The sequence below is a fragment of the Lycium ferocissimum genome, chromosome 7 (assembly GCF_029784015.1).
Source record: "Lycium ferocissimum isolate CSIRO_LF1 chromosome 7, AGI_CSIRO_Lferr_CH_V1, whole genome shotgun sequence".
NCBI classification, from domain to species: domain Eukaryota; kingdom Viridiplantae; phylum Streptophyta; class Magnoliopsida; order Solanales; family Solanaceae; genus Lycium; species Lycium ferocissimum.
In genome coordinates this window covers 54989494-55015288 of record NC_081348.1, presented here as the reverse complement: position 1 = coordinate 55015288, position 25795 = coordinate 54989494, and the positions used below count along the sequence as shown (strand labels likewise).

General features: G+C 39.1%; 2 protein-coding genes across 2 annotated transcripts; both read left to right on the top strand.

Annotated features, from left to right (window-relative positions):
* The first annotated feature begins 484 nt into the window (after window positions 1-484).
* LOC132062348 (uncharacterized) lies at window positions 485-2167 on the top strand. The gene has a single exon (XM_059454932.1). It carries the CDS (start codon window positions 485-487, stop codon window positions 2165-2167), a length of 1683 nt encoding a protein of 560 aa, XP_059310915.1.
* Window positions 2168-16307: 14140 nt separating this feature from the next.
* LOC132065689 (calcium-transporting ATPase 4, endoplasmic reticulum-type-like) lies at window positions 16308-24032 on the top strand. Its single transcript, XM_059459196.1, has 9 exons — window positions 16308-16545; window positions 17860-19343; window positions 19818-19890; window positions 19983-20104; window positions 20833-21114; window positions 21224-21601; window positions 21986-22095; window positions 22859-23087; window positions 23194-24032. The coding sequence occupies exons 2-9, from the start codon at window positions 17928-17930 to the stop codon at window positions 23770-23772; spliced, it is 3189 nt and encodes a 1062-aa protein (XP_059315179.1). The 5' UTR covers window positions 16308-16545; window positions 17860-17927; the 3' UTR covers window positions 23773-24032.
* The last annotated feature ends 1763 nt before the right edge of the window (window positions 24033-25795 follow it).

Here is a 25795-nt window from a genome sequence, read left to right as displayed (position 1 = left end):
GTCAACCAGAAGAATGCCGCCCTTCCGGCCACAGACCCTTTGAATAGCCATAACTCAACTACTTTTGCCCGGCACAAACCCGTAAAAACACCATATACCGATGAGATTAACTTACGTTTAATATTTGAAATTTGTAAAAGGGATTGCTATTCAATTACCGAACAAGGGGTTGCTATAGCTTAGCCTTCAAAGAAAGACAAAGTAGCTTCGACAAAGCCAAAAGGGGTTACCGAACCAAGGCGAGAGGAAGCACGGATAGTCGAGAGCAACGGATCCGGAGCCGGTTCGTCTACCGAGGTTTTGAAAATGCTCGAAACTTTGGCAAAACGGGTTAATTCAACGGAGAAAAGGGTGGAAACATATAACTCTCGGTGGATCAGATCCCGGGAGCACCCTCGATCTTGAAGGGACCGGATTCGAAGAGATACATTCAAAGGCCTTCCCTCCGAGTGCGGCCTCAAAGTTGATCCCGAAGAGGTTTAAGATGCCGGATATTTCAAAGTATGATGGGACAACAGACCCACAGGAGCACATGACCTCATACATTTGTGCCATGAAAGTCAACGATGTCGAAGAGGATGAAATAGAGTCGGTATTGCTGAAAAAGTTTGGTGAAACATTGTCCAAAGGGGCATTGACTTGGTACGACCATCTGCCCGAGCATTCCATCACTTCTTTCGAGATGCTCGCAGATGCGTTTATCAAAGCCTATGCCGGAGGCAAGAAGGTACAGGCCAGAAAGGCGGATATTTTTAGAATCACCCAAAGAGATAATGAGCTGCTACGTGAATTCGTGAATCGGTTCCAAAGGGAACGGATGGAACTTTCCCCGATCCCGGAAGAATGGGCGGCACAAGCTTTCACCAAGGGGCTCAATCTCCGAAGCTCAACTGCCTCATTCAAATTAAAGGAGAACTTGTTGGAATATGAGGCAGTAACTTGGGCAGATGTCCATAACAGGTACGAGTCGAAGATTCGCATAGAGGATGACCAACTTGAACTCTCCCCGGGTCCAGTAAATGGAAGCAAGAACTCTGAAAGGTCGAGGAGAAATTATGAACCGGAGACAAGGCCATCGAGGGAAAGGTATCGACCATATTCTCAACCGGAGAAATCCAACTTTAGGTCGGATAAAGGAAGAAGTGGCCCCAGCCATTTCTCGAGTAAAGGCGATAAGCGAGCTGATCGTGGGTCAAACAGCCGAGGGTTGTTATTTAGAAGCGATGCCGGTAGTTCAGCCAGCATTGGAGACATACCGAGGTTATCAGAGTACAACTTCAACATCAATACATCAGACCTTGTCTCGGCTATCGGTCGTATCACGGAAGCCAGGTGGCCAAGACCATTGAGATCCGATCCGGCTCAAAAGGATCCGAGCGTGATGTGTGAATATCATGAGACTCATGGTCATAGAATCGAGGACTGTCGCCAATTAAGGGAAGAGGTGGCTCGGTTGTTGAAAAATGGTCACCTTCGAGAATTCCTGAGTGAGCGAGCCAAAAGCCACTATAAAGGAAGGGAAAATCACAAAAAGGCCGAGCCCGTGGAACCACAGCATGTGATCAATATGATAATCGGAGGAACAGATACCTCTCAAGGGCCGATGATGAAAAGAACAAAGGTTTTGATTACACGAGAGTCGATTACACCAGAAAAACAGGCCAGGGATTACATGCCCGAAGGGACTATTTCCTTCAATGATGAGGATGCAGAAGGCATCATGCAACCGCACAACGATGCGTTGGTAATCTCTATTCTTATCTTTAAATCTCAAGTTAAACGTATTTTGATTGACCCAGGTAGTTCAGCCAACATTATCAGATGGAGAGTGGTAGAACAACTGAAGTTGCTGGATCAAATCATCCCGGTAGCTCGTGTGCTCAGCGGATTCAATATGGCAAGCGAAACTACAAAGGGAGAAATTTCTTTGCCGGTCAACATCAACGGGACCATTCAGCAGACCGTGTTTTATGTCATCGAGGGGGAGATGAAGTATAATGCTTTACTCGGCAGACCATGGATTCATAGCATGAGGGAGGTGCCGTCGATATTACATCAGATATTGAAGTTCCCAACTCCGGAGAGGATAAAAACTGTCTGTGGTGAACAACCCGCAGAAAGGGACATGTTAGCGGTCGAGCAAGCCCCCCCCCCCTCCCCGTTCTGAAGAAACCGATTCAAAAGGTTGATGAGTCAATCAAAGGCAAAGACACCAAATAGCAATTTAAGAATGCGGGCTCGAATGAAGAACAGAAGGAGATGAGCCCGAATTGCGAAGAAGATAATTTCGATGTGCCCAGATCATTAATATTATCGGATAATTCGGATGCAACCAAATATGACCGGGAGGAGCTGGAGCAGATCATCTTGTTTTTGTATTTACTGGATAGAAAGGTATACCTGGGCACGGGGTTAACCTCGGAGCTCAGGAACAAGTTAATTAAATTTCTTCAAGCTAATGCCGATTGTTTTGCATGGTCCCATATAGACATGACAGGTGTGCCACCGGAGGTGACAACGCATAAGCTCAGCCTCGATAGAAAATACACTCCGGTCAAGTAGAAAAGAAGACCGATGGCCGAGTCAAAACATGCCTTCGTCAAAGATGAGGTAACAAAGCTCTTGAAAATAGGTTCAATCCGGGAGGTAAAATACCTGGATTGGCTAGCTAATGTCGTCGTGGTGCCGAAGAAAGGTAACAAATTTAAAGTGTGCGTTGATTATAAAGATCTAAACAAAGCATGCCCGAAGGATTCGTTCCCTATGCCTCACATCGATCGAATGATTGATGCGACGGCTGGGCATGAGATGTTAAGTTTTCTCGATGCCTACTCCGGGTACAACCAGATCCGGATGCACCCGGAGGATCAAGAGAAAACTTCTTTTATTACCCGATATGGGACTTATTGTTACAATGTCATTCCATTCGGATTAAAAAATGTCGGAGCAACTTACCAATGCCTAGTTAATCGAATGTTCGAAGAACAGATAGGTAAAACAATGGAGGTTTACATTGATGATATGTTAGTCAAGTCCTTGGAAACAGAGGACTATTTAAAACATTTGCAGGATACCTTCGATGTACTTCGCAAATACAACATGAAGCTGAACCCGGAGAAGTGTGCCTTCGGGGTCCGATCCCAAATTTTCCTTTATGGAATCAAATTGGGGGATCAAATTAACCCGGACAAAATCAAAGCTATTGAGGATATTGAAGTGGTGAACAATGTGAAGGCAGTGCAAAGGCTGATCGGAAGGATAGCGGCTCTGAGTCAATTCATCTCGAGGTCATCCGATAAAAGTCACTGTTTCTTCTCTCTGATGAGGAAAAAGAATGACTTCATTTGGACACCGGAATGTCAAAAAGCCTTGCAAGAATTGAAACGATACTTGTCGAGCCCGCCCTTGCTGCACACACCGAAGGCAGATGAGCAAGTGTTTCTATATCTATCGGTATCCGAGGTGACGGTAAGCGGCGTCCTGGTCAGAAAAGAAGGAGGTACACAATTTCCAATCTATTATGTGAGTAGAACATTATGAGATGCGGAGACCCGTTATCCGCACCTCAAAAAATTAGCTTTGGCACTGGTAAGTGCTTCAAGAAAGCTAAAACCTTATTTTCAGTGCCACCCCATATGTGTAGTAACTACTTACCCGTTAAAAAATGTCATGCACAAATCGGAACTATCGGGTAGATTGACCAAATGGGCCGTAGAAATTAAGGGTTATGATATCGAGTATAAGCCTAGAACGGCTATTAAATCTCAAATCTTAGCTGATTTTGTAGCGAATTTTACCCCCGCCATGATTCCCGAGGTAGAGAAAGAGCTCTTGTTAACTTTGGGTATTTGGACCCTATATACGGATAGGGCATCGAACCTAAAAGGGATCGGGTTGGGCATTGTTCTTAAGGCCCCCGCATGTGACGTTATTAGACAATCAATCAGAACCGTGAAATTAACTAACAATGAAGCCGAGTATAAGGCTATGATTGCAGGTCTAGAATTGGCTCGGAGCTTAGGGGCTGAAGTCATCAAAGCGAAGTGCGACTCTCTTCTAGTCGTGAATCAAGTCAATGGTGTCTACGAGGTCAAGGATGAACGAATGCAAAGATACTTAGAAAAAGCTCAAGTAGTATTGCATCGGTTTAAAGAATGGACCATGCAACATGTACCGAGGGAGCAGAACAACGAGGCAGATGCATTGGCAAACTTAGGCTCATTGGTTGAAGCAAAAGAATTCAATTCTGGCACGGTTGTCCAATTGATGAACTCGGCAGTGGAAAATGGTCAAGCCGAGATAAATGCAATGGGTCTGACATGGGATTGGTGCAACAAATACATCGACTACTTGCGTGATGGAAAACTACCAAACAACCCAAAAGAATCAAGGTCTCTTCGAACCAAAGTGGCCTGATTCTGCTTGATAGATGATCAATTATATCGCCGGTCTTTCTACGAACCCTTGGCTAAGTGCTTAGGACCCGGAGAAACGGATTATGTGATGAGAGAAGTCCACGAAGGAACCTGCGGTAACCACTCCAGTGCCAAAGCCTTGGTTCGGAAGATTATCAGAGCAGGATATTACTGGAACCAAATGGAAGAAGACGCAAAAGGCTTTGTCCGTAGATGTGATGGGTGCCAAAAGCATGCTCCAATGATACATCAACCGGGGGAGTTACTGCATCCGGTCCTGTCCCTTTGGCCTTTTATGAAATGGGGAACGGCTATCGTCGGACCTTTACCATGGGCCCCAGGTAAAGCTTGATTTATCTTATTTATGACTGATTACTTTTCAAAATGGGTCGAAGCATAGGATTTTGAGAAAATGAGAGAGAAGAAGGTTATTAACTTCATATGGGACCACATCGTTTGTCGGTTCGGCATCCCAGCCGAGATAACCTGCGATAACAGTCGACAATTCATTGGCAAAAAAGTTAATAATTTCCTTGAAGGGTTGAAGATCAAAAGATTATGTCAACTCCGTATCACCCAAGTGCAAACGGACAGGCAGAATCAACGAACAAGACCATAATTCAAAATCTGAGGAAACGGTTAGAGACATCAAAACACAAATGGAGGGAAGTTCTACCGGAGGTATTATGGGCCTACAGAACAACATCAAAATCGGGGAGAAACACCATTTTCCCTGGTCTGCGAGGCCGAGGCTTTAATCCCCGTAGAAGTTACAGAGCTAAGTCTAAGGTTCCGGTATGCCACGAACGAGTCAAACAAAGAGGCTCTGGCCGTAAAGCTTGACTTAACGGACGAACTACGCGAGAATTCGCTGGTCCGTTTAGCAGCTTAAAAGCAACGAATGAGAAGATACTACAATCGAAGGACGAACCTTCGACATTTCTAAGTTGGGGACTTAGTGCTTCGGAAGATTACCCTGCACACTAAGAGCCCCGATGATGGAAAGTTGGGACCAAACTGGGAAAGACCGTATAAGGTTACCGGAATAACTGGCAAAGGATCGTACCAGTTGGAAATTGGAGATGGCTAATAGCTGCATAACAACTGGAACGTGGCACACCTGAAGAAATACTATTGCTAAGGTATGACCCGCTAACCCTTTTGATTATTCTAAAGTTCACACCTATCTTTTTTACAGTGTCGTACCGGAGCGAGTAAATTACGAAGGTGTTAGGATTAGGTCTGAAAACACGTGTTGCACTCTTTTCCTTCGCCCGATTTTGTCTCGAACGTGGGTTTTCCGGCAAGGTTTTTAACGAGGCAACAAGTACAACGTGTTACCCTCAGAAGACGAGGCTAAAGGCCCATAAGCTCGAAGACCAGTTAAGTACTGGGGACTGAATAGTGTTTCCCCGTTCATACTTCTCGAACAAACACTAGGGGACTATTATATCCCCGACAAGACCGAAAAAGAGCTCACCGAAGCAAAATAAGAAACGAAGTCAAGATCCGAACAATTTTTTTTTTTTTGTAATTACCCGAACCTTCTATATTAGGTTTCAATGTAAAGGCCAAACGATTGAATGAATCGTGCCGGATAGTGTTGCTACGGCAAGAGCAGAAGGGTTCGGATGAAATCCTTAGTTTTGTATGAGAAAAACATTTGAGATATGAAGAGAAATACTTCTGAAAAGTATGTCTTAAATACGTTCTTTTATTAATATAGCCCTCGACTGGGGATTGTCGTCATATAATCGACAAAGGCAAAGAGATTAAAGTTAACCGAGCCTAATTATCTTTTAACACTCGACTGTGGACTGCCGTCATAAAATTGACAAAGACATAAAGGTTATGGTAAGCCGAACCCAATTCACTAAATACAAACAGTCGGGTGAAGGTCAAATAATTAAAGACCTCGACTTAAATGCCCAAGGTGATTCGGAGACGTCTGAATTCACAAAGCATAAAAAAGCCCCGCGGGCAAGCCATCTATAAGTCTTCGGTCAATACGAAACCGAACAAAATAAAGCCCACAACCAATGAGTTAAGATTGGCTCGACTCTCTAAGAGAAACGGTTAAAAGGCTTAGGGCCGAACCTCAGTCACTCTTTTACGAAACAAACGTTAAAAGCAAATATCATACAATGTATTCGACTCAAATATCGAAGAAAATGATGGCAAAAAAGAAATACGCATTTCATATATGGCATAATAAACCGAAGCTTTACACTTATGATTTTTACATAGATCAAAAACAAAAATATCATAGATCAAAAAAAAAAAAAAAGGCTCGTACATGCCCTATTTTACTCGATATGAGGAGAATCCGAGTTCTCAGAAATGGTCTCTTCAGAATTATCCTCGAGAGCTTTATTATCCTTATCCTCGATCATCCTCGCATCGAGTATGCGAGTCGAGATATCTTTCATACCCCGTTCAACCTGCTCGAGTGTAACTCTCCGGGATTTCCACCATTCATGTTCAACTAAGAGTGTAGAACGAGCCTCGGTGGCCTCCATATCTTTACAAGCTTCCTCCAAGTCGGCCTGAGCTTTTTTTAATTTCTCCTCTAGCTCGGACATCATGTCACTCAAAGTGACTCGAACCTCGTTGACAGATGCCAATTCGATCTGAAGGGCATCATTGGCTAGAATAGTGGCCTCGAGCTTTTCTTTGAGCTCGTGTCTCGGCCTTTTCTTCAATTATCCTCAACTTGTCTTTCTCGGCGGCCTTCTCAGCCTCGAGCTGCCTGATCTTCTCTTCTCTTTTTTCAGCATCGACCTTGACAGAATCAAGCCCTTCCCTTAGTTGGGCGATAGTAGCTTCAAACTCACCAAGTTTGGTGGCAAAGTCAGCATTCTCTCAGCTGAGGTTTTTGTTATCCCCGTCCAGGAGCTTGTTCTTTTCGACTACATCGTCGAGTTCAGCCTTTAAATGAAGGTTCTCCCTTTTTGCTGCCTCAAGCTCGGATTGAAGATTTGGGGGAGCGATGACCCGGCTCAGTTGATCCTCTTTTTCTTGCAAAAGAAGTTTGAACTTCTCGGTCTCTCGGCCTTGAGCATCTAGCTGGGCCCGCAAGTCATCTATCTGGTGCTAGGCTCGAACGAAGGCTTCATTCACAAGCACGACGCTTTGCAAAAGTGAAATAAACGAAGATAAAGAATCAACAAACGAAGATAAAAAATCAATAAACGAAGACAAAGAATCATACATCGGATGCTTTAAAGATACGAAAGAATGCTTACTCGATTTCCTGCATGCATGCCCTCGTTCATAAGACATTGCCACGAGAGTCCTTCTATCTTCTCCTTGTCCGATTCTAAAACAAAAGGTCTTAGATAATTGGCAACCCCCACGGGGTGAGATAAAAAGCTGCAGTCCTCAGGGACGGTGACCATGGTCGACCTTGTCCTCCTCGGCTCTACGCTTGAGGCCGGGAAAATATCTACAAGTCTAGTTCGCGAACCTGACTCAGTAGACCGGCTGGCAATCCTCGTTGCTCGAGGAATTTGGAGATGGCCGAACCCCGAAGCTTCCGCCGTAGCAGGAGGGGTATTAGCAAACATATCATCAAGGTTCTCCTGTTCCGAAGAAGGAGCAGGAGGAGAAGTTGGGGTTGCATCGACCGTTGGCAGTACCTCGGCTGTAGGAGCTAGTTCGACGCTTGGGGGCGGGTCGGTAGCCGTTGTTGTTTTGACCCCTCGAGTCGTTTCAACCCTTTGAGCCGTCTCGGCCCCTGAAGTTGGGCCGGCCCTTCTAGGCTTCTTTACCAAGGGCGCCACCTCGGGAGAAGTGTCACCTGTAATATCAATAAAGTCAACAGACCTTAGTGGAATCGGAGCTTGAATATACTCGGTTATTGGAGGAAAAAGAACCTCATCCTCCCCACCTGTGATTGGGGTCGGAACCTCTATTGAAGCTGTCTCGACCCCGATAGCTATGGAACCGGAGAGTCTCGATACTCTTGCGATCAAAATATTGGCCTCGGGTTCATCTCTCAGGCGCCAAAACATCATCCCTCTACCTTTTATTTTTCTTCTGGCCCTTGGTCGAGGGTTTTTTCGTTTTCTTTTCAGCCGCAGCAATAAGCCGAGCTGACCCTAACATGTCAAAATTCGAGCCCGGTGTTGCGGGCTCATCTGCTGGTGCGGGTCATGGGGTCACAAAACCTTTGCCCAAACCTAGGTATCGGAAGATTAAATGAACGTAAATTAGAACGAAAAAGGTGGGACAAGGATTAAAGGAAAGGAAAGGTTATCGTGATTAACGCGCAACCCATCGATCACAAGACAAGTCTGCCCATGTCCGGTCTTCGTGCAAATGTTGGCCGACAATTGCTTCAATCCAATCGGCAAAACTCGGAATTGCACTAGGAATCCATGCTTCGGCTGTAATATTGGAAAAGTTAAGAAACTTTTGTCATTCAAAGGAAAAAAAGAGAGAAGGGAAGAAATGCTCGGAGATACGTAAATGAGGCAAATTCAAGAAACTTATGTTTGTCATTCCATTTTTTGGGAAAAGGCATATATTCGGCCGGTATCATATCCGCGGTCCTAACCCGGACATAACTCTCGAGCCATCCTCGGTCCCTGTCTTCATCAACGCTGGAAAGAATAGGATTTTTGCCTCATTTTGAGACCTTTATCACACCCCCGCGGAAGATCCTCAGGCAATACAACCGGATGAAGTGAGCCAACGTAAAATCTTTGTTGACGTTATTCGCCAAAAGACGAAGGCAGGCAACGATTCTCCAGATATTTGGGCCAATCTGGGCAAGGCACACGTTATACGTCCGGCATATTTCAAGAATGACCGGATCAATCGGAGGATTGAGCTTGAGAGTAAATGGATACGTGTAAACGTATATGATACGCTCAAATTACACCTAAATTATGGCGTAAGGCGGTCGGTGTCAAATATAGTAACCCAACTAGGTTAGGGTCGAATCCCACAGGGAATACAGTGTGAAATAAGTACTAATTATATATGTTACTAATCTCTAAAGACTTTAGTTCTATTCCGACTAGTATAGAAAAAGGGTTTTGGTTTGTATTCGCTATTTTGAGGTATTTGGAATTTGTTTGGATTAAAAGAACCAAAGTTGTGTCCCCGCTGTGATTAGATGTTATGCTATGGGTATCAATATGATATATTTCTAATGGGTCGAGGTTTCGTATGCACTTAATCTCTAATGCACTTCCTAATATTTTTCAATAGTTAGAAAGTATTTCTTTTCATGATTTTCCCAAATATAGAAAAGTTGCAAGTAAAACCGATTAAATATGCCAAGTAGAACTCATCTTATCCCTAAGTGAGTTCATTAAATGAGGTTAGCGCCCGAGTCCTTGTTATATTATTTCAACTCAAACCCTAGTTCGTCTTTCCAAACAAAACTAGGGTTTGTGCATAAGTAAGTGTTTGCAACCACTAACTAACAATGAATATGAGAAATAATAAAACACATCACAACCCATTATATATATATATATATACAATGTTAGACACCCATTACATAACACCCATCATTTGGGTCCACAACTTTGATTAAAGAAACTACTCACATATCTTGGTCACAAAAGTAGTAAGTAATAATAGAGACATAAAGGGGATAATAGTCAAAATACCCCCAACGTTTGACCAAAATGCCAACTACACACCGAACCTTTGCGGGGTCCTATTACCCCCGGACAAATTTTTTCGGTAGCAAAATGGCCCTTTTTTGCCGATGTGCGAGAGCGTGAATACACCGCCCGAAGGGCGCGTGACGGCCTTTAAAAATCTGCATCGACTTTTGTTTTGGACGCCAACTAAGCCGCCACATATGATGCCAAGTAGATAAAATTTGAATTTCCTCCATTTTTAGGCTACTTCATCTTCATCTTCACCCTATTTAATATCCATCCCCATTTTTTGTTGTCAAAATAATATCCATTATAAACGAAAATCTCAACTGAAGAAAATCCACATATGATTCCGAACAACTTGTTAAAGAACAACTTTCCACCATAAACGAAAATCAAGAAAAAAATGAAAAATCAAGAAAGAAAAAGGAAAAATGCGGAAAAAAAATAAGGATGAAAAATCTAATCTTGTTAAAGAAAATCTGATTGGAAGTTGCTTGTTTGGAGTTGCTACTTGTTGCTTGGTTGGAGTTATTTAAGCACTAATTCTTTGAGTTGATTTGGGGAGAAAATTAAACTCCATTGCTAAGAATTTGGAGAAAGCTATGAAGAACACCAAATGGGTTTCTCTAAATTCTTGATTGTTTAATCAAATTAATGGATGAACTTTGTTCTATTTGGTGTTAGGAAGCTTCCTTTCACATTTGGGTTTGTTTGGATTAGATTTGAGCAAGTTGGTGTGATTTTTTTTTTCAACTCCTAGTGAAGATGATGATGATGATGATGATGATAATGTTGATGAAGATGAAGGAGAATTGGGTATGGGTTTTCAGATCCTTAATAAAAATGGAGTATGGAAAATTGAGAGATTTTTTTTTTTTTTGAAGAAGAAGAGTAGATGGATGGAGGAAGGGGAAATTAATAAAAAATGGGGCAAAATTAAACACGTGGCACGTGGGCCAGGCTCGTGTGGACAACCGCCATTTAATATTTGGGGGGTTGGCGAGATTGATTTATACATCGAAAAAAGGGCCATTTTGCTCGAAAAAATTTGTCCAGGAGGGTAATAGGACCCCCCGCAAGGTTCGGTGTGTAGTTGGCATTTTGGTCAAACGTTGGGGGGTATTTTGACTATTATCTCGACATAAAGCTTACAAAGTGTAATAAAGATGGTGGAAATGAAATCTTTTTGTCTTCACTAAGCTCCAAAAGTGGAGTATTCAATGCTCACCCACCAATGGAAAAAGTGTTAAATGTTGGAGAAAAATCTGATGTGTACAAAGACCTAAAATGTTCTTTAAATAGGCTCCAAAAACGTACATCAGCAATTGCCAAAACTGCCCCTGGTAGCATGATCAACGGACCGTCGATGCCTTCGTCTTTTGTTTCTTCAATTCTATGGTCCATTCGACGGTGCCGTCGACCAGTTCGACCCTCCGTTGATTCTTTTGTCTTTCTCTCTTCTGGTAGACAAATCTGTTTGACGATACAAACGACGAAACATCGATCAGGTCGACGCTTCGTCGATGGCTCCGTCCTTTGTCCTCTTCAACTTAGGCCATCATTGGAAAATTGAACTTAACGACGCTTTAAAGGTCGATCCGTCGATTGATCAACGGACCGTCGAATCTTTATTTCTGGGCAAATTTTTCCTTTTTTCTTTGTTTTTGCTTTTGGGCCATTGTCTTCCTAAAACACAACAAAAACACATTAAAATGACCCAGACTTACTTGGAAACAACCAAAATTCATAGTAAAAAGGCGTCGAATGTGCCACAAATCCGCAGCACATCAGTATAGAAATCCTTCTTTGAAGTCGGTGATCAATTCGTCATCACCGGGAGCAAAAACTTATACGGGGCGGTTGTCTCAACCATACTCAGCCCGTACTCGGGGAAAATGCTCTTCTTTGATCGACGAGGGGTAACGTCTTACATTGTAACCTCGGTCAAAAGTCTGCACGGCTTTTTCGACGGTGAATTCATGGTTAAAGTTGGGTTTCGAGGGTATTATGTCTTTGGCAGTCGGCTGGAAAGGTGTTTTACCCCTGGGATTGGTAGCAGGTTCGACAGTCGGAGAAGAAACCGATGGCACGTTCTGGGAAGCAGTGTCGGTATTCGTCGACATTTTGAATTTAAAAGATCAAATATGAAAATTCGAAAGATTTAAGATGAAGATATGAAGGCTTGAGTTGAAGGTATGAAGATTTGATGCCCAGTAGTATGAAGGTATGAAGATTTCAAGATAAACAAATGGAGTTAGCAGAAATTCAAGAAGATTTGTCGGAAAAAGAAGAAGACTTTGAGATCCCGAAGGAATTTCCTTAAACAACTTCACGAAAATATGAAGATCTCGAAGCAAATAAAGCAAAGAGTAAGAGCTAGAGAAAGTGAAAGGTGAAAAGTGAAGAAATGACCGTGACTCTCTTTATATAGGCGAACCTCTGCGACGGTTACCGAAGCCGACCAACCGAGAAAGGACACGTGTCCGAAATTTAATGAGAAGTGACTTGAAGAGACGTGACCCTGAGGCAGTTATTGAAGCTGGCCAACCGAAAGACGACACGTGGCCGAAGTCAGAAGGACGTGACGTGAGGAGGCGTTTTAGTTCCCGCTTATTTTCGAGGATTGAATAAATAAACTTACTGGGGAAGTCACACCAGAAGAATTTTTCCTTTTTCCCACTTCCCGTCACTTCGGTGCAACTTTGATCCGGAAAGTGTGGGACTATCTGTATACGGTAAAAATCGGATAAACTTGTGTCCGATGGGAACCGGAGTAAAAGATGGAGCCGAGGGAGCACGGACACGTTTAACTCTGCTTCAACACCGAGAGTATTTTATTGGACACGGTAAATCCGTGCCTAAAAGCACGCTCAATATGGGTCCGGATAATCAATTATGGAGCAGGCCACGCATCATCCAATCATTCCGCCACTTGCGCTGACAACAGTACGGGTGTCAGACCGTACGGACCAGCCTTATCCATTTTAGGGTTTTTCTAGAAAGGCTTTTTCTACATTGTACTAGGGCCCATTTATTGTTACCTATAAATAGAGGGCTATCCCTTCCTTTTTTAGGTTAGCTTTTACTATTCAACAGATTGTAATCAGAAAAGTGGCATAAATATTTCCTCAAGTATTTTGGCTTCGATAACGTGTTTTTCCGGATCGGACCAATTCACAAAGAATTGTCAGCTCTTCTTTTCTAGTTTCCATTACTATTATTTGCTAATACATATCATTACTTATTCGCTATCCCCTTATAGTATAACTAAATCTATGCACATATCCTATCCACCACCACTTACAAATTTAATTATTATCCACTATTTGGGGGTAAACAAAGAAAATACAATCTCACCAAAGAAAAAAAGTTTTAAGAAGTATGAAACTCTTCTTTGTTGACAAATTCTAAATCTCATAGGAATAAATTGGTCAAAAGGATTATCGTTGTCATTCAAAATGATGAAGAGGATATTGTTTCTCAATCCTTAAATATTAAAGGGGTAAAATATAATATTTAAAATAATAATTTAAAACTCTAATTTCCTATAAAGACTAATTATTCTTAATCTGTTTATCTATTTTTATAATAAAAAAGTGATTAGCTTAATCCATGGCCAATTAAATAAACATGAGTTTAGTTATACATACAGCTCGAGCCTTGAAACAATGATCTCATGAGCTGTACTCCATGCACACTTCTTTGTTTGTACTGTTTGTAGCAATAATAATACCCCCTTTTGTTATTTTTCCCAACGGACAATATGCTTTTCAAACTTCTATAAATTATTTATTCGTCTTGTGCTTGTTACAGCATCTGTACGATCTACATGTACAAATGGACCCCACACCCCATTCCTAATGTTTTGATGGTATAATTGAGAAACTCAATTATTCGGATTTTACCATCTTACCATCAAATATAGTTATTAGTATGAGTTGGAATAGATGTATTTTCAATTTTTACTCTCTTTATTTCCTAGTGTTATAAGATAGTTTCTTTAAAAACAATGTGGGTTCTAATGTAGTTTGCATAACTTTATTTCCTAACTTATACTCCCTATCTTTTAATTTATGTTTTTTTTTAGTAATTTGATATTAATTTTTTATTTTACCTTAACAAATACTTCTCTCTTTTTTACTAGTTCAATATACCAAGAATAATGTTTTTCTTTTACTTGTCCGTTAAAAAAATAAGAGAGATTTATTTATTTATTTCAATGTTACCTTTACCATTAAGTAATTATTCAAGTACTAATAATCAAATTTAGATTTTCAAAGTATAGTTAATATGACAACTTGTAAAATAAAGGCTTAATATATGGTTTATTAAGGGGAACCCAAAATCAATACTTGGCTATTAAAAGGAAAATGAGGGAGTAATCTATAGTCATGCATGTATAGCTTGTTTTAAATCACAAATTTCAATTTTTTTTTTGAAATTTCACTACCAGTCAAATACCGTAACATAAATCGGAATGAAGGGACTATTTATTAGTGAATAATGTCTATATACTTACATTATAACCATTTTAATATTATTTGGTTATTCAAAAGTCAACCGTATGTACTTGCATTAATCCGGTATTCTATGACTATATTGTTAGATGACCTTACCGATAGATTGGTGTAATTAGTCCTTGATCCAACAAGTTACCAACAGCAACTTAGCATAGATATAATTACTTTTACCCGAAATTTAAAAGATCTTACTGTAAATTTTATTTCATTAATTAATGAATAATCTTAAACTCCTACAAAAAAGGAGACCTGACATAGATTCAAAATAAAATAAAATAAAATAAAACACAATTAGTAAAAGTATAGAAAGTAGGAATATGCTGTATCCCGAGGCATCCCTAGTCATCACTCTTCGTATTATTCTAAACCCTTTTCTTTAGCACAAGGTAAGCACCTGGAAATTTCTCTTTTCATTAAATATGATTAATAATAATTAGATTAATTAATTTTATCTAATTAATTTAAATTGAAACTTAAACATGGAGTAGTTGATACACTGACCCACGAAGTCCTTTCATATATGTGTATCCACTAGGGTCTTGCCACGTCATCTTAAAGGTTGTAAGCATCAGAAGATTTCAACAGTTTGATTACGTGGCAAATTATTATTGGTGGAGCTTATGATGGCTACCCACTTCTCCCCTAAAACGATTTGGTAACGAGTCAAAGCATTTATGGGTACACAAATGACGAAATAATCCTTGAGCATTTGAAAGTGATGATTAATCATTTCCCTTTTTGTTGATTTTTTTGACTTTTTCATTTGTTTCCTTTTGTTTTTGTCCCTTTGTTTGTTGGTTAAGTTATTGGAAGAGAATTCAAAAAATAAAATCTGTATGCAACCAAGCACTTAACTTGTTGAGATTATTGTTAGTACTAGTATATAATATGTAATGTGAAAAGTCCACCATAATAAAATTGAATTGGTGGAGTAACTGATTAATTATATTATTATATTTTCGTTGAAACTAATATATTAGTACATTATTTTCTATTTGATCTACTTTGTTATTGTTTTATTTTGTTTAATCTACTCGAAACAACCTCTCTCCTACAAGATAGGGGTAAGATGCAGTATGTAGACACTCGACTCTTCAAACCCCACTTGTGTAGACACACCAGGTATGTTGTTGTTGTTGTAATATATTTCATTGTTGTAAAAATATATATAACTTTTTTTTGTTGAAATAATGGTAAAGAAAAAACACATCTGAACTATCATTGTTTTGTGAGTTTCCTACCTGAATATCGGGTATGCGAGTCTCCTACATAAATTATCATCAACTATTTATCAAAACACACTTCAACTATTAGTTATTTTTTTCCTACATGAACTATCAAGTAGTATACAAATCGTGCAAGCCTAAGATGATTAGCTAAACAAAAAAGAATCTTAAGAACAAGTATGTTGTGTGAATTTAGTTCTTGTAGGACCTGTCTATTTCTAAAATATTGTCATGCTAATAAAGAGACATTCATTCAATTTACAAGAATTGACTTTTCTATTTTCTTTTTATTTTATATAATTTTTGCTTTAAACATTCTTGTATTTTTTTTTATTTTTTTGCAAACAATTACCAATCAGAAAAGGGTAAATGAGTCAATTTCTTCACCATGGATCTTTCCAGACAATGTATATATACCAAAAGCTGAAAAGTAAAAAATTAAAATTAAAATAATACAGAGTCCATTAAAAGTAAGAAACTACGCAGAAGCTAATAAGCAAAAGCCGATCTATATAAATAAACACTCCGCTTATTTCACCTTTCTTCCAATTATTATCGTTATTTATTTTATTATTATTATATTTGTGTTTTTGCTTTGTTTGTATAAATTAAAGAGGCAGAGATCTCTTATTTTTTCGATTCTCTCACTCTACAGTTTCCCGAGAGAGAGAGAGATAAGAGGGAGATTCGCACAATAACTATCCTACGTCCGCGCTGCAGAGTAACAGTTCTCTGCCCTCTCATCTTCTCCACTTTTCTGGTAACTATTTGATTACGTATTTGTGTTATTTTTAAATCTAAAAGCTTCGATTGTAGTTGCAATTGTATGTATTTATGTTTTTTTTTTTTTTCTGATCTAGAAGCTTCGATTGATGTATTTGCTTTTTTCCTGATCGATTGTAGCTGCGATTGTATGCATTTGTATGTTTTTTTTTTTTAATCTAGAAGCTTCTATTGTAGTTGCGATTATTGTAGATCTTTGATTAGGTTAAATGTTTTTGACCTAATTTGAACTTTGAAACGGTGAATTCTTACTGTCACGAGATTTTGCAATTTTAATAGTCTATAAGCTTTTATTGTAGTTGCAATTGTTCTAGATCTTTGTTTAGGTTAATTTTTGACCTAATTTTTAACTTTGAAACGGTGAAGTGTTCCAATCATGAGAGTTTGCTTTTTTATTTTCGATTTTGTTTGAATTTCAGGAGAATTTTACCATTTTAGGGGAGTTTGGGTGGGTTTTTAGTAAATTTGTTGATTCTGGAGGTTATAAATGGGAAAATGAGGTGAAATTTTATATCATTTTGTGTTTTTTGAATCTAGAAGCTTCTATTGGAGTTGTCATTGTTCTAGATCTTTGTTAAGTTTAATTTTTTGACCTAATTTGAACTTTGAAACGGTGATTTCTTGCTATCACGAGATTTTGCTTTTCATTTTCGATTTTGTTTGAATTTCAAGAGAATTTTAACATTCTAGAAGCTTTTATTGTAGTTGCAATTGTTCTAGATCTTTGTTTAGGTTAAATTTTTGACCTAATTTTAACTTTGAAACGGTGAAGTGTTCCAATCATGAGAGGTTGCTTTTTTATTTTCGATTTTGTTTGAATTTCAGGAGAATTTTACCATTTTAGGAGATTTTGGGTGGGTTTTTAGTAAATTTGTTGATTCTGGAGGTTATAAATGGGCAAATGAGGTGAAATTTTATATCATTTTGTGTTTTTTTAATCTAGAAGCTTCTGTTGGAGTTGTCATTGTTCTAGATCTCTGTTAAGTTTAATTTTTTGACCTAATTTGAACTTTGAAATGAAGAATTGCTCCGATCATGAGATTTTGCTTCTGAATTTCGATTTAGTTTGAATTTCAGGAGAATTTTATCATTTTAGGGGAATTTGGCTGGGTTTTTAGTATTTTGTTGATTCTGGAGGTCATAAATGGGAAAAGGATGTGCGTTTTAAAAAAAAAAAATCACTTTTGTGTGTGTTTTTTTTTTTCAAAATCTAGTTTACCTAATTTGAACTTTGAAATGATGAATTATCATGAGATTATGCTTCTGATTTTCGATTTTGTTTGAATTTCAGGAGAATTTTATCATTTTAGGGGATTTTGTCAGGATTTTTAGTAGATTTTGCGACTCTGGAGGTTATAAATGGGAAAAGGAGGTGAAGATTATGGGAAAAGGGAGAATTTTGGTGGTAAAAGTGTATCGGACAAGGACGTGTTTCCGGCGTGGTCGAAAGATGTGAAAGAGTGTGAGGAGAAGTTCGAGGTGAAGAGAAATTATGGATTGTCTGAGGATGAGGTTGGTAAAAGGAGGCAGATCTATGGTTTTAATGAATTGGAGAAGCACGAAGGGCAGTCGATTTTAAAGTTGATTTTAGATCAGTTTAACGATACGTTAGTTAGGATTTTGCTTGGTGCTGCGGTGATTTCGTTTGTTTTGGCTTGGTTAGATGGAGAAGAAGGCGGTGAGAAGGAGATCACGGCTTTCGTGGAGCCTTTAGTGATTTTCTTGATCTTAATTGTCAATGCCGCGGTCGGTGTTTGGCAAGAGACTAATGCCGAAAAGGCTTTGGAGGCATTAAAGGAAATTCAGTCAGAGACTGCGTGTGTGATCCGTGATGGTAAAAGAATTTCGTCTTTGCCAGCTAAAGAGCTTGTACCGGGGGATATTGTTGAGTTGAAAGTTGGAGATAAAGTACCGGCTGATATGAGGGTTTTGAGTTTGATCAGTTCGACTCTTCGGCTTGAACAGGGATCACTGACTGGTGAAAGTGAAGCAGTTAGTAAGACCGCTAAAGTTGTACCGGAGGATGTTGATATACAAGGGAAGAAATGTATGGTATTTGCTGGAACCACTGTGGTGAATGGAAATTGTATTTCTTTGGTTACTCAAATTGGGATGGATACCGAGCTAGGGAAGGTGCACTCACAGATTCATGAAGCATCACAAGAAGAGGAAGATACCCCGTTGAAGAAAAAGCTAAATGAGTTTGGAGAAGCTTTGACTGCCATTATTGGTGTCATCTGCATTTTGGTTTGGCTGATTAACGTGAAATACTTCCTCTCTTGGGAGATTGTTGATGGGTGGCCTAGGAATTTCAAGTTTTCATTCGAGAAGTGCACTTATTATTTTGAAATTGCAGTGGCATTGGCAGTTGCTGCCATTCCAGAAGGTCTGCCAGCAGTTATTACAACTTGTTTGGCACTTGGCACACGCAAGATGGCTGCTAAGAACGCACTTGTTCGAAAATTGCCTAGTGTAGAAACTCTTGGTTGTACAACTGTTATTTGCTCGGACAAAACAGGAACATTGACTACTAATAATATGGCTGTGTCCAAGCTTGTTGCTATGGGTGCCAAGGCTAACACAGTGCGGTCCTTCAATGTTGAAGGGACCTCATATGATCCCTTTGATGGAAAGATACAAGATTGGCCAATGGGTCGGATGGACTCTAACCTACAAATGATAGCGAAAATTGCTGCTGTCTGCAATGATTCTGGAGTTGAAAAAGCTGGTCAGCACTATGTTGCCAGCGGACTGCCCACTGAAGCAGCACTAAAGGTATTGATTTTATAATTGAATTGGATTGCTTCTCTTTATCTTGCCAGATTAGTATCTCTGCTCTCTATCCACTGTGTGAGTGTATTATGCTAGATTAGTATTCAGTTACTCTAAGCTTTATTATTAGATAAGGTCTGTGTACAATCTACCCTCCCCAGACCCCACATTGTGGGACTCACTGGGTATGTTGTTGTTGTTGATGTTGGTCATTTATCCCCGTCTAGAATGGATTCGTGATTTATCAATGACATTTATAGAACATCAGATTTCTAACCTTGACATTGTTTAGTATCTATCACTACTTACTTTCTGCTGGCCGCCACCCCCTCCTTTCCAGACACAAACATAAGTTAATTAAGTAAATTACTCCGTAGTACATTGCTTAATATATTTATATGCTTTAAAAAACTTTTTTTTATTCGCTTTCTTAAATCTTTGGGTGACTTTATTTAGAGTTTGTTATTGTGATTTAAGGTTCTGGTCGAGAAAATGGGACTTCCTGATGGCGTCAGTTCCATTTCCTCTTCAAGTGACAAAAATGGCCTCCGTAAGTTGTGGTTTCTGGTCTGCTGTTGTTTTGTACATAATGGGTCTTTGTTTGCTCTGCAACATGGCCTGACTTCACTTAGCTGAATGTAGGTTGCTCTTACACATGGAACAAAATTGAACAGCGTATTGGTACTCTTGAATTTGATCGTGATAGGAAATCCATGGGTGTCATCACGACTTCCACCTCTGGAACAAAGTTGTTACTTGTGAAGGTGTGCTCTTTATTTCCTTGGATTTTCTACTTCATATTGGGTTTCCTACACCTTTTAATTGTTCTTGACGTTTTAGAAGCTCAATGTATCAACACGTATATTTTTGGTTCTATATAAATTCTGATATGGCTGCTTCTGTTGTTGCAATTTATATATTGTGGCACTTTGCATATTCTGTGTTCCCTTTTGACTTATTCTTTCTAGCGTTAGGACTTTTACTGTGCAAACGGATGGAACTGCTACTTTGGATCTGTGTGATTTTTCACTTCAGAGGATTCTCATGGTAGCATCCTGTATGCGGAGGATGTACATTATCAAATAGCAGTTTAAGAACCTCCATGTGGTTAGTGTCGTCTTGATCGAGGTCCACAGTTGTCAAAAGTTACTAATCTTAGTTTGATGTATATTAGTATTGTATCTTCATAAGCTCACTAATGGACCCGATCATTATAGGATATTTGAATTACTGCAATAGTAATTTTAGAATGAATGGTACCAGGTTCTTATGTGTGGTAATTAAGGGTGATGTGCGTTGTTTCTACTTACTTGTGCTTTGCTCATAGCTTTTAATTGTACATGTGATGAAAAAATTGCAAACTTTTCCTTCTCATACTGTTCGTGTGTGGTGCTTAGTTTTACATGTTTTGGCCCTGATTGATTTTTTTGGGATATTTGCTTTGTGTGCTGTTTGGGATTTAGTTATCTAACATATGTTTTTTCATTTTCAGGGTGCGGTTGAAAGTCTGTTGGAAAGAAGCTCCTATGTGCAACTGCAAGACGGTTCTGTTGTAGAATTAGATCATTCTTCAAAGAATCATATATTGCAAAGCCTTCATGAAATGTCCTCCAAAGCATTGCGTGTCCTCGGTTTTGCATACAAGGAGGATCTACATGAATTTGCAACCTATAACGGTGATGAAGACCATCCAGCTCATCAGCTTTTACTTAATCCTGCTAATTACTCTTCCATTGAGAGTAAACTCATATTTGTTGGCTTGGCTGGGATAAGGGTAAGTTAGTTAACTTGCTTTCTCTCTTCTGTCAGTTTATTTTTGTCTTACAACCTTCCTCTATTGGGAGCCTCAAGATATTGAACAAATACTTTTCATCTTGTCAAAGGATCCTCCTAGAAAAGAGGTACGTGCTGCAATTGAGGATTGCAGAGAAGCTGGCATCCGAGTTATGGTAATTACAGGAGATAACAAGAATACAGCAGAAGCTATCTGCCGTGAGATAGGTGTCTTTGGAAGCCATGAAGATATCAGTTCGAGGAGCTTAACTGGAAAAGAATTTATGGAGCTTGCAGACCCCAAAGCACATATAAGGCAAAGTGGAGGTCTCCTATTCTCCAGGGCTGAGCCAAGGCATAAACAAGATATAGTGAGATTGCTTAAAGATGATGGTGAGGTGGTTGCGATGACTGGGGATGGAGTGAATGATGCACCTGCTCTAAAATTGGCTGATATTGGAATTGCAATGGGAATCGCTGGAACTGAGGTAAAAATGATGATACTAGTGCTAGAATCTGTGACTAATGTCAATGGAGGCATATATCTAGAAGGATTTATTTCCTGCAGTACGTAACAGTGAATGGTAATGATATATTATCACTGGTAGGCATAAAGTATAATTTTTTGTCTGCCCTGCGAATCTATATATACCCAGTTTGCAGTCACCTGATGGATGATCGTATAATGATGTGTGATTGTATATGCTCATCTTATTTTCAATGCACAAAATTCGGGTCTGCTGAGTGTATATCTATCGTCAGGTTCTTTATTCTCATTAATGAGATCCTGAAGAATTTCCAAGCCACATTCTTTTTGTCATGTTACTTATGGACTTCTTGTCATGTTACTTATGGTTTGATTTTTCCCCCAGGTGGCAAAGGAAGCATCTGACATGGTTTTGGCAGATGATAATTTTAGTACAATTGTAGCTGCTGTTGGTGAAGGCAGGTCCATTTATAACAATATGAAGGCTTTCATCAGGTTTATTTTCTTCCACATCTCCTTCAGTTGGCAATATTTCTATCGATGGTACTCTTGATTGGATACTATTGTATTTCTATCATTTTGGGTTGGGTAATTCGGTACTTGTCTGTCCAATATATATTCTACTTTTGTGCATTGCATTTCAGCTTATATGTACAAGAGTGAGTTAAACTTTGCTGAACTAGGTATAACTAGTCCCATTCAGACTTGTGGTAATTCCGGCTTTCTGCAAACCGCAAACCATCTGGGTAGCATAGTTGATAGCAATTACCTTTAGCGTGTTTATCAATCTATTGGAAAGATTTTCATTTTGTACTTGTTGCTTTTTTGCGCTTGCTTTTAAGAACACTGGAAGTATGTAAAAAGTTACTTAGCGGGGAAAGATAACACCTGCTGCTTATGCTTACACATGAACTTTTTTAAGTCCTTTGGGTTTGACATGCATTCAACAGTTTGAATGTTCTAAGAATGAGATATATGCTACTGTATGAGTTGCGGAAAACTTGGATTAAGCTTTAGTTCTTGTTCGACCGGATCCTTGAGTTAAGCGATTTGGATAAGTTGGCTGTCGATTTCCATTTTTTTTCTTTTTTAATTTAAAAAGGGAGTAACTCCTCTTCTATTGGTTTGTTAGGATGCCATCCTTCCATCATTTTCGTGAACTTTTTGAATTAATAGCTTTAGTCCGTGTAATGCATGATGCCACAACTGATAGTGCATCATTTGAAAGTGCATACATTGAGGCTTTACCATGTTGTAGGTACATGATCTCCTCAAACATTGGTGAGGTTGCCTCTATTTTCCTTACTGCTGCGCTAGGCATTCCCGAAGGTCTTATCCCAGTTCAGCTTCTGTGGGTCAACCTGGTCACTGATGGACCTCCTGCTACTGCATTGGGATTTAATCCACCAGACAAGGATATAATGAAGAAAAAACCTAGGAGAAGTGATGATTCATTGATCAGTGCATGGATTTTGTTTCGCTATCTGGTTTGCACTCTAATTATATATTTTGTTTTCACTTTAATTTCCATTTCCTGCTTTTGTTTATGAGAATGAAATCCTTGTGCTTATCATTTTTAAATGCTTCATGCAGGTTATTGGGTTGTATGTTGGTTTAGCAACTGTGGGAGTTTTCATCATCTGGTTCACCCATGACTCTTTCCTTGGCATTGATTTAAGTGGAGATGGCCATAGTCTTGTCACCTATTCCCAGCTTGCTAATTGGGGTCAGTGCAAAACCTGGAATAATTTCACCGCCTCACCTTTCACTGCTGGGTCACAAGTGATTAGTTTTGATAACCCGTGTGATTACTTCGTGGAAGGCAAGGTCAAAGCCATGACCCTTTCCCTCTCTGTATTGGTTGCAATTGAAATGTTTAACTCACTTAATGCCCTTTCGGAAGATGGAAGCCTCTTGACAATGCCACCATGGGTCAACCCATGGCTTCTTTTGGCCATGTCGGTCTCATTTGGGTTGCACTTCTTGATCCTCTACGTGCCATTCCTTGCTCAAGTATTTGGAATCGTTCCACTGAGCCTGAACGAGTGGCTGTTAGTATTGGCTGTTGCATTACCCGTCATATTGATCGATGAGATTTTGAAGTTGATTGGAAGGTGCACAAGTGGTATTCGAACAGGTGCAAGGAGTCCTACAAAGCAGAAGGAAGAGTAGAAGCAAAAGCAATGGGACTTTCAGTTGGAGCTGCTCAGAATACCATAAATGTGTTGGACTAATTATTAACAGAGGTTATGTTATTCATACCCGCAAGTGGGGTTTGATTAGCCTATTCTCTTGGTCCTTCCTCTTTAACCCAGCCCAGTCGATGTTAGGGTTGGTGTGGACCTTGCAGATTTAATTAGATTCATTAGTCATTTTCTAATACTCTGATGATAGAATTAGTTTTGATATTGAAGTTTTTTCCTCATGAACAATTTTTCTCTTGTTATACCCGTCCTCTCCGATCTTGATATCTGGTTTCCTGTTGCCCAAGTTGTTGGGGCGCGTATGGTTGATTTTGGACTTAACATAGTATAACCAAATTGCACTGAGAGGTGTAAAATTCAGAATGGAAAACACCCATCTTAAATACCAAACAAATTTCAAAGCATGTAACATTCTTGTTCAAGCTTTCAAGGTCTAACGATAACTTTGTTTGCGTTAATGCTCTTGTATCCGGTTAGTTAATTCTACTCGATAATATTTATCTCCACTTATTGCAGATTTGCAGTGGTATTCATTAATAGTCTGAAAGGGAACAGAGTACACTTTGTTTTGATTGTTGCCTTCAAGTTTTTCGGGTCCGTTAATTAAAGGCCTTCGACGAAGACTCAATTGGGGAACTAGACTTCAAGTAGTAATAATTTCAGTACATAGACCCCTTTTAGGATTGGTGATAATGAATTTTCACCATGAAGTAATAAAATGGACAAGTTAAGAGGCAAGGCAGTCCGAAAGTTTTAAAGAATAAAAAGTGTTCCAAAAATGAAAAAAATACATGCTGCTTCCTCCTCACTGCCGCCCAATTTTTCAATAAAACGCGGCACACTGTGACTAGAACACATCAACAATCATTTTCTCAAAACGGATTTAGTAAAACTATAAATTTGATACATTAAACAAAATATCTGAGGTAATTAGACATGCAGTAAGAAATCAAAGCTACAAAATTTGAGACAAAAAAAGTACATTTCAGAGTTGCAACATGCAAGTTGTGACACATATGAGCAGGACTTCATGTTATATTCAATCTAATTGTCTTGTTGGATTACTAACAAAATATTAATTTGCCCAATTTCAAAGTTACAAACACATCAGAGGGAGAATGCATTTCATAATTGTAAGATGAATCATGACAAATCAGTAGGACTTCAAACTATATTCAACCTAACTGTAGTGTCGGGTTACTCACAAAACATGTTTGATCGCCATGATTTCAAAACTACAAAAATAGTAGAGCAAAAATACATTAGAACTGCGAAAAAAGGGTCAAAATTCCTCCTAAACTATGCGAAATGGAATAACTTTACCCTACATTAGAAATTGGTCATGAAATTATCCATATCGTTACCAAAATAGCTCAAAATTTCCCTTTTGGACCATTGGACCTAATTATCTGAATTTTTTATGTGTAATTAGAATATTCAGTCCAAATTTTTTGCCACTTGTCCTAATTAAATCAAAGTGGTCCAGATTTACCTTACACTGCGTATGATTCAATATTTGCCCCAATATTGTGATATATGATCAATTTCGCCTCATCCGCCTTAGAAGTCTTGTTTAACCTAAGGTGCAAAATTCCTTGTTTTGAGGAAAGACAAAATATCATTGGGTCATTGGAAAATTCCTTGTTTTGAGGAAAGGAAACGAAATGAATAAGATTATCAGGTTCCTTAAATACAATTTAAAATTGGCTTAGAAGGACTAGAATTTTGACATAAATATCCAAAGATTTATTCAAAACATTTTAGGAGTCAAGGTGCAGATCTAATCATCGTGCCATTTCTGCCAAGTAAAATAACTATTAAGATATACACTTGTTCTATACTTATATCTCAAATTGACCAACTAGCATGAAACGGCAAACTAAAGCAAACAATTTTTTAACTTTCTCTTGTGAGTTGTGACTAATACTTCAACATTTATCCATAAATCTACTAAGGAACCACTATTTAAACTGCTTATCTTCAAGCCATTC

Bases quoted from the DNA above. Each gene is read 5' to 3' on its own strand.
- LOC132062348 (XM_059454932.1), top strand. From the start codon at position 485: ATGCCGGATATTTCAAAGTATGATGGGACAACAGACCCACAGGAGCAC.
- LOC132065689 (XM_059459196.1), top strand. From the start codon at position 17,928: ATGGGAAAAGGAGGTGAAGATTATGGGAAAAGGGAGAATTTTGGTGGT. The intron at 21,115-21,223 runs GTAAGTTAGTTA...ATCTTGTCAAAG, and splicing joins TTGGCTTGGCTGGGATAAGG to GATCCTCCTAGAAAAGAGGT. The intron at 22,096-22,858 runs GTTTATTTTCTT...ACCATGTTGTAG, and splicing joins AATATGAAGGCTTTCATCAG to GTACATGATCTCCTCAAACA.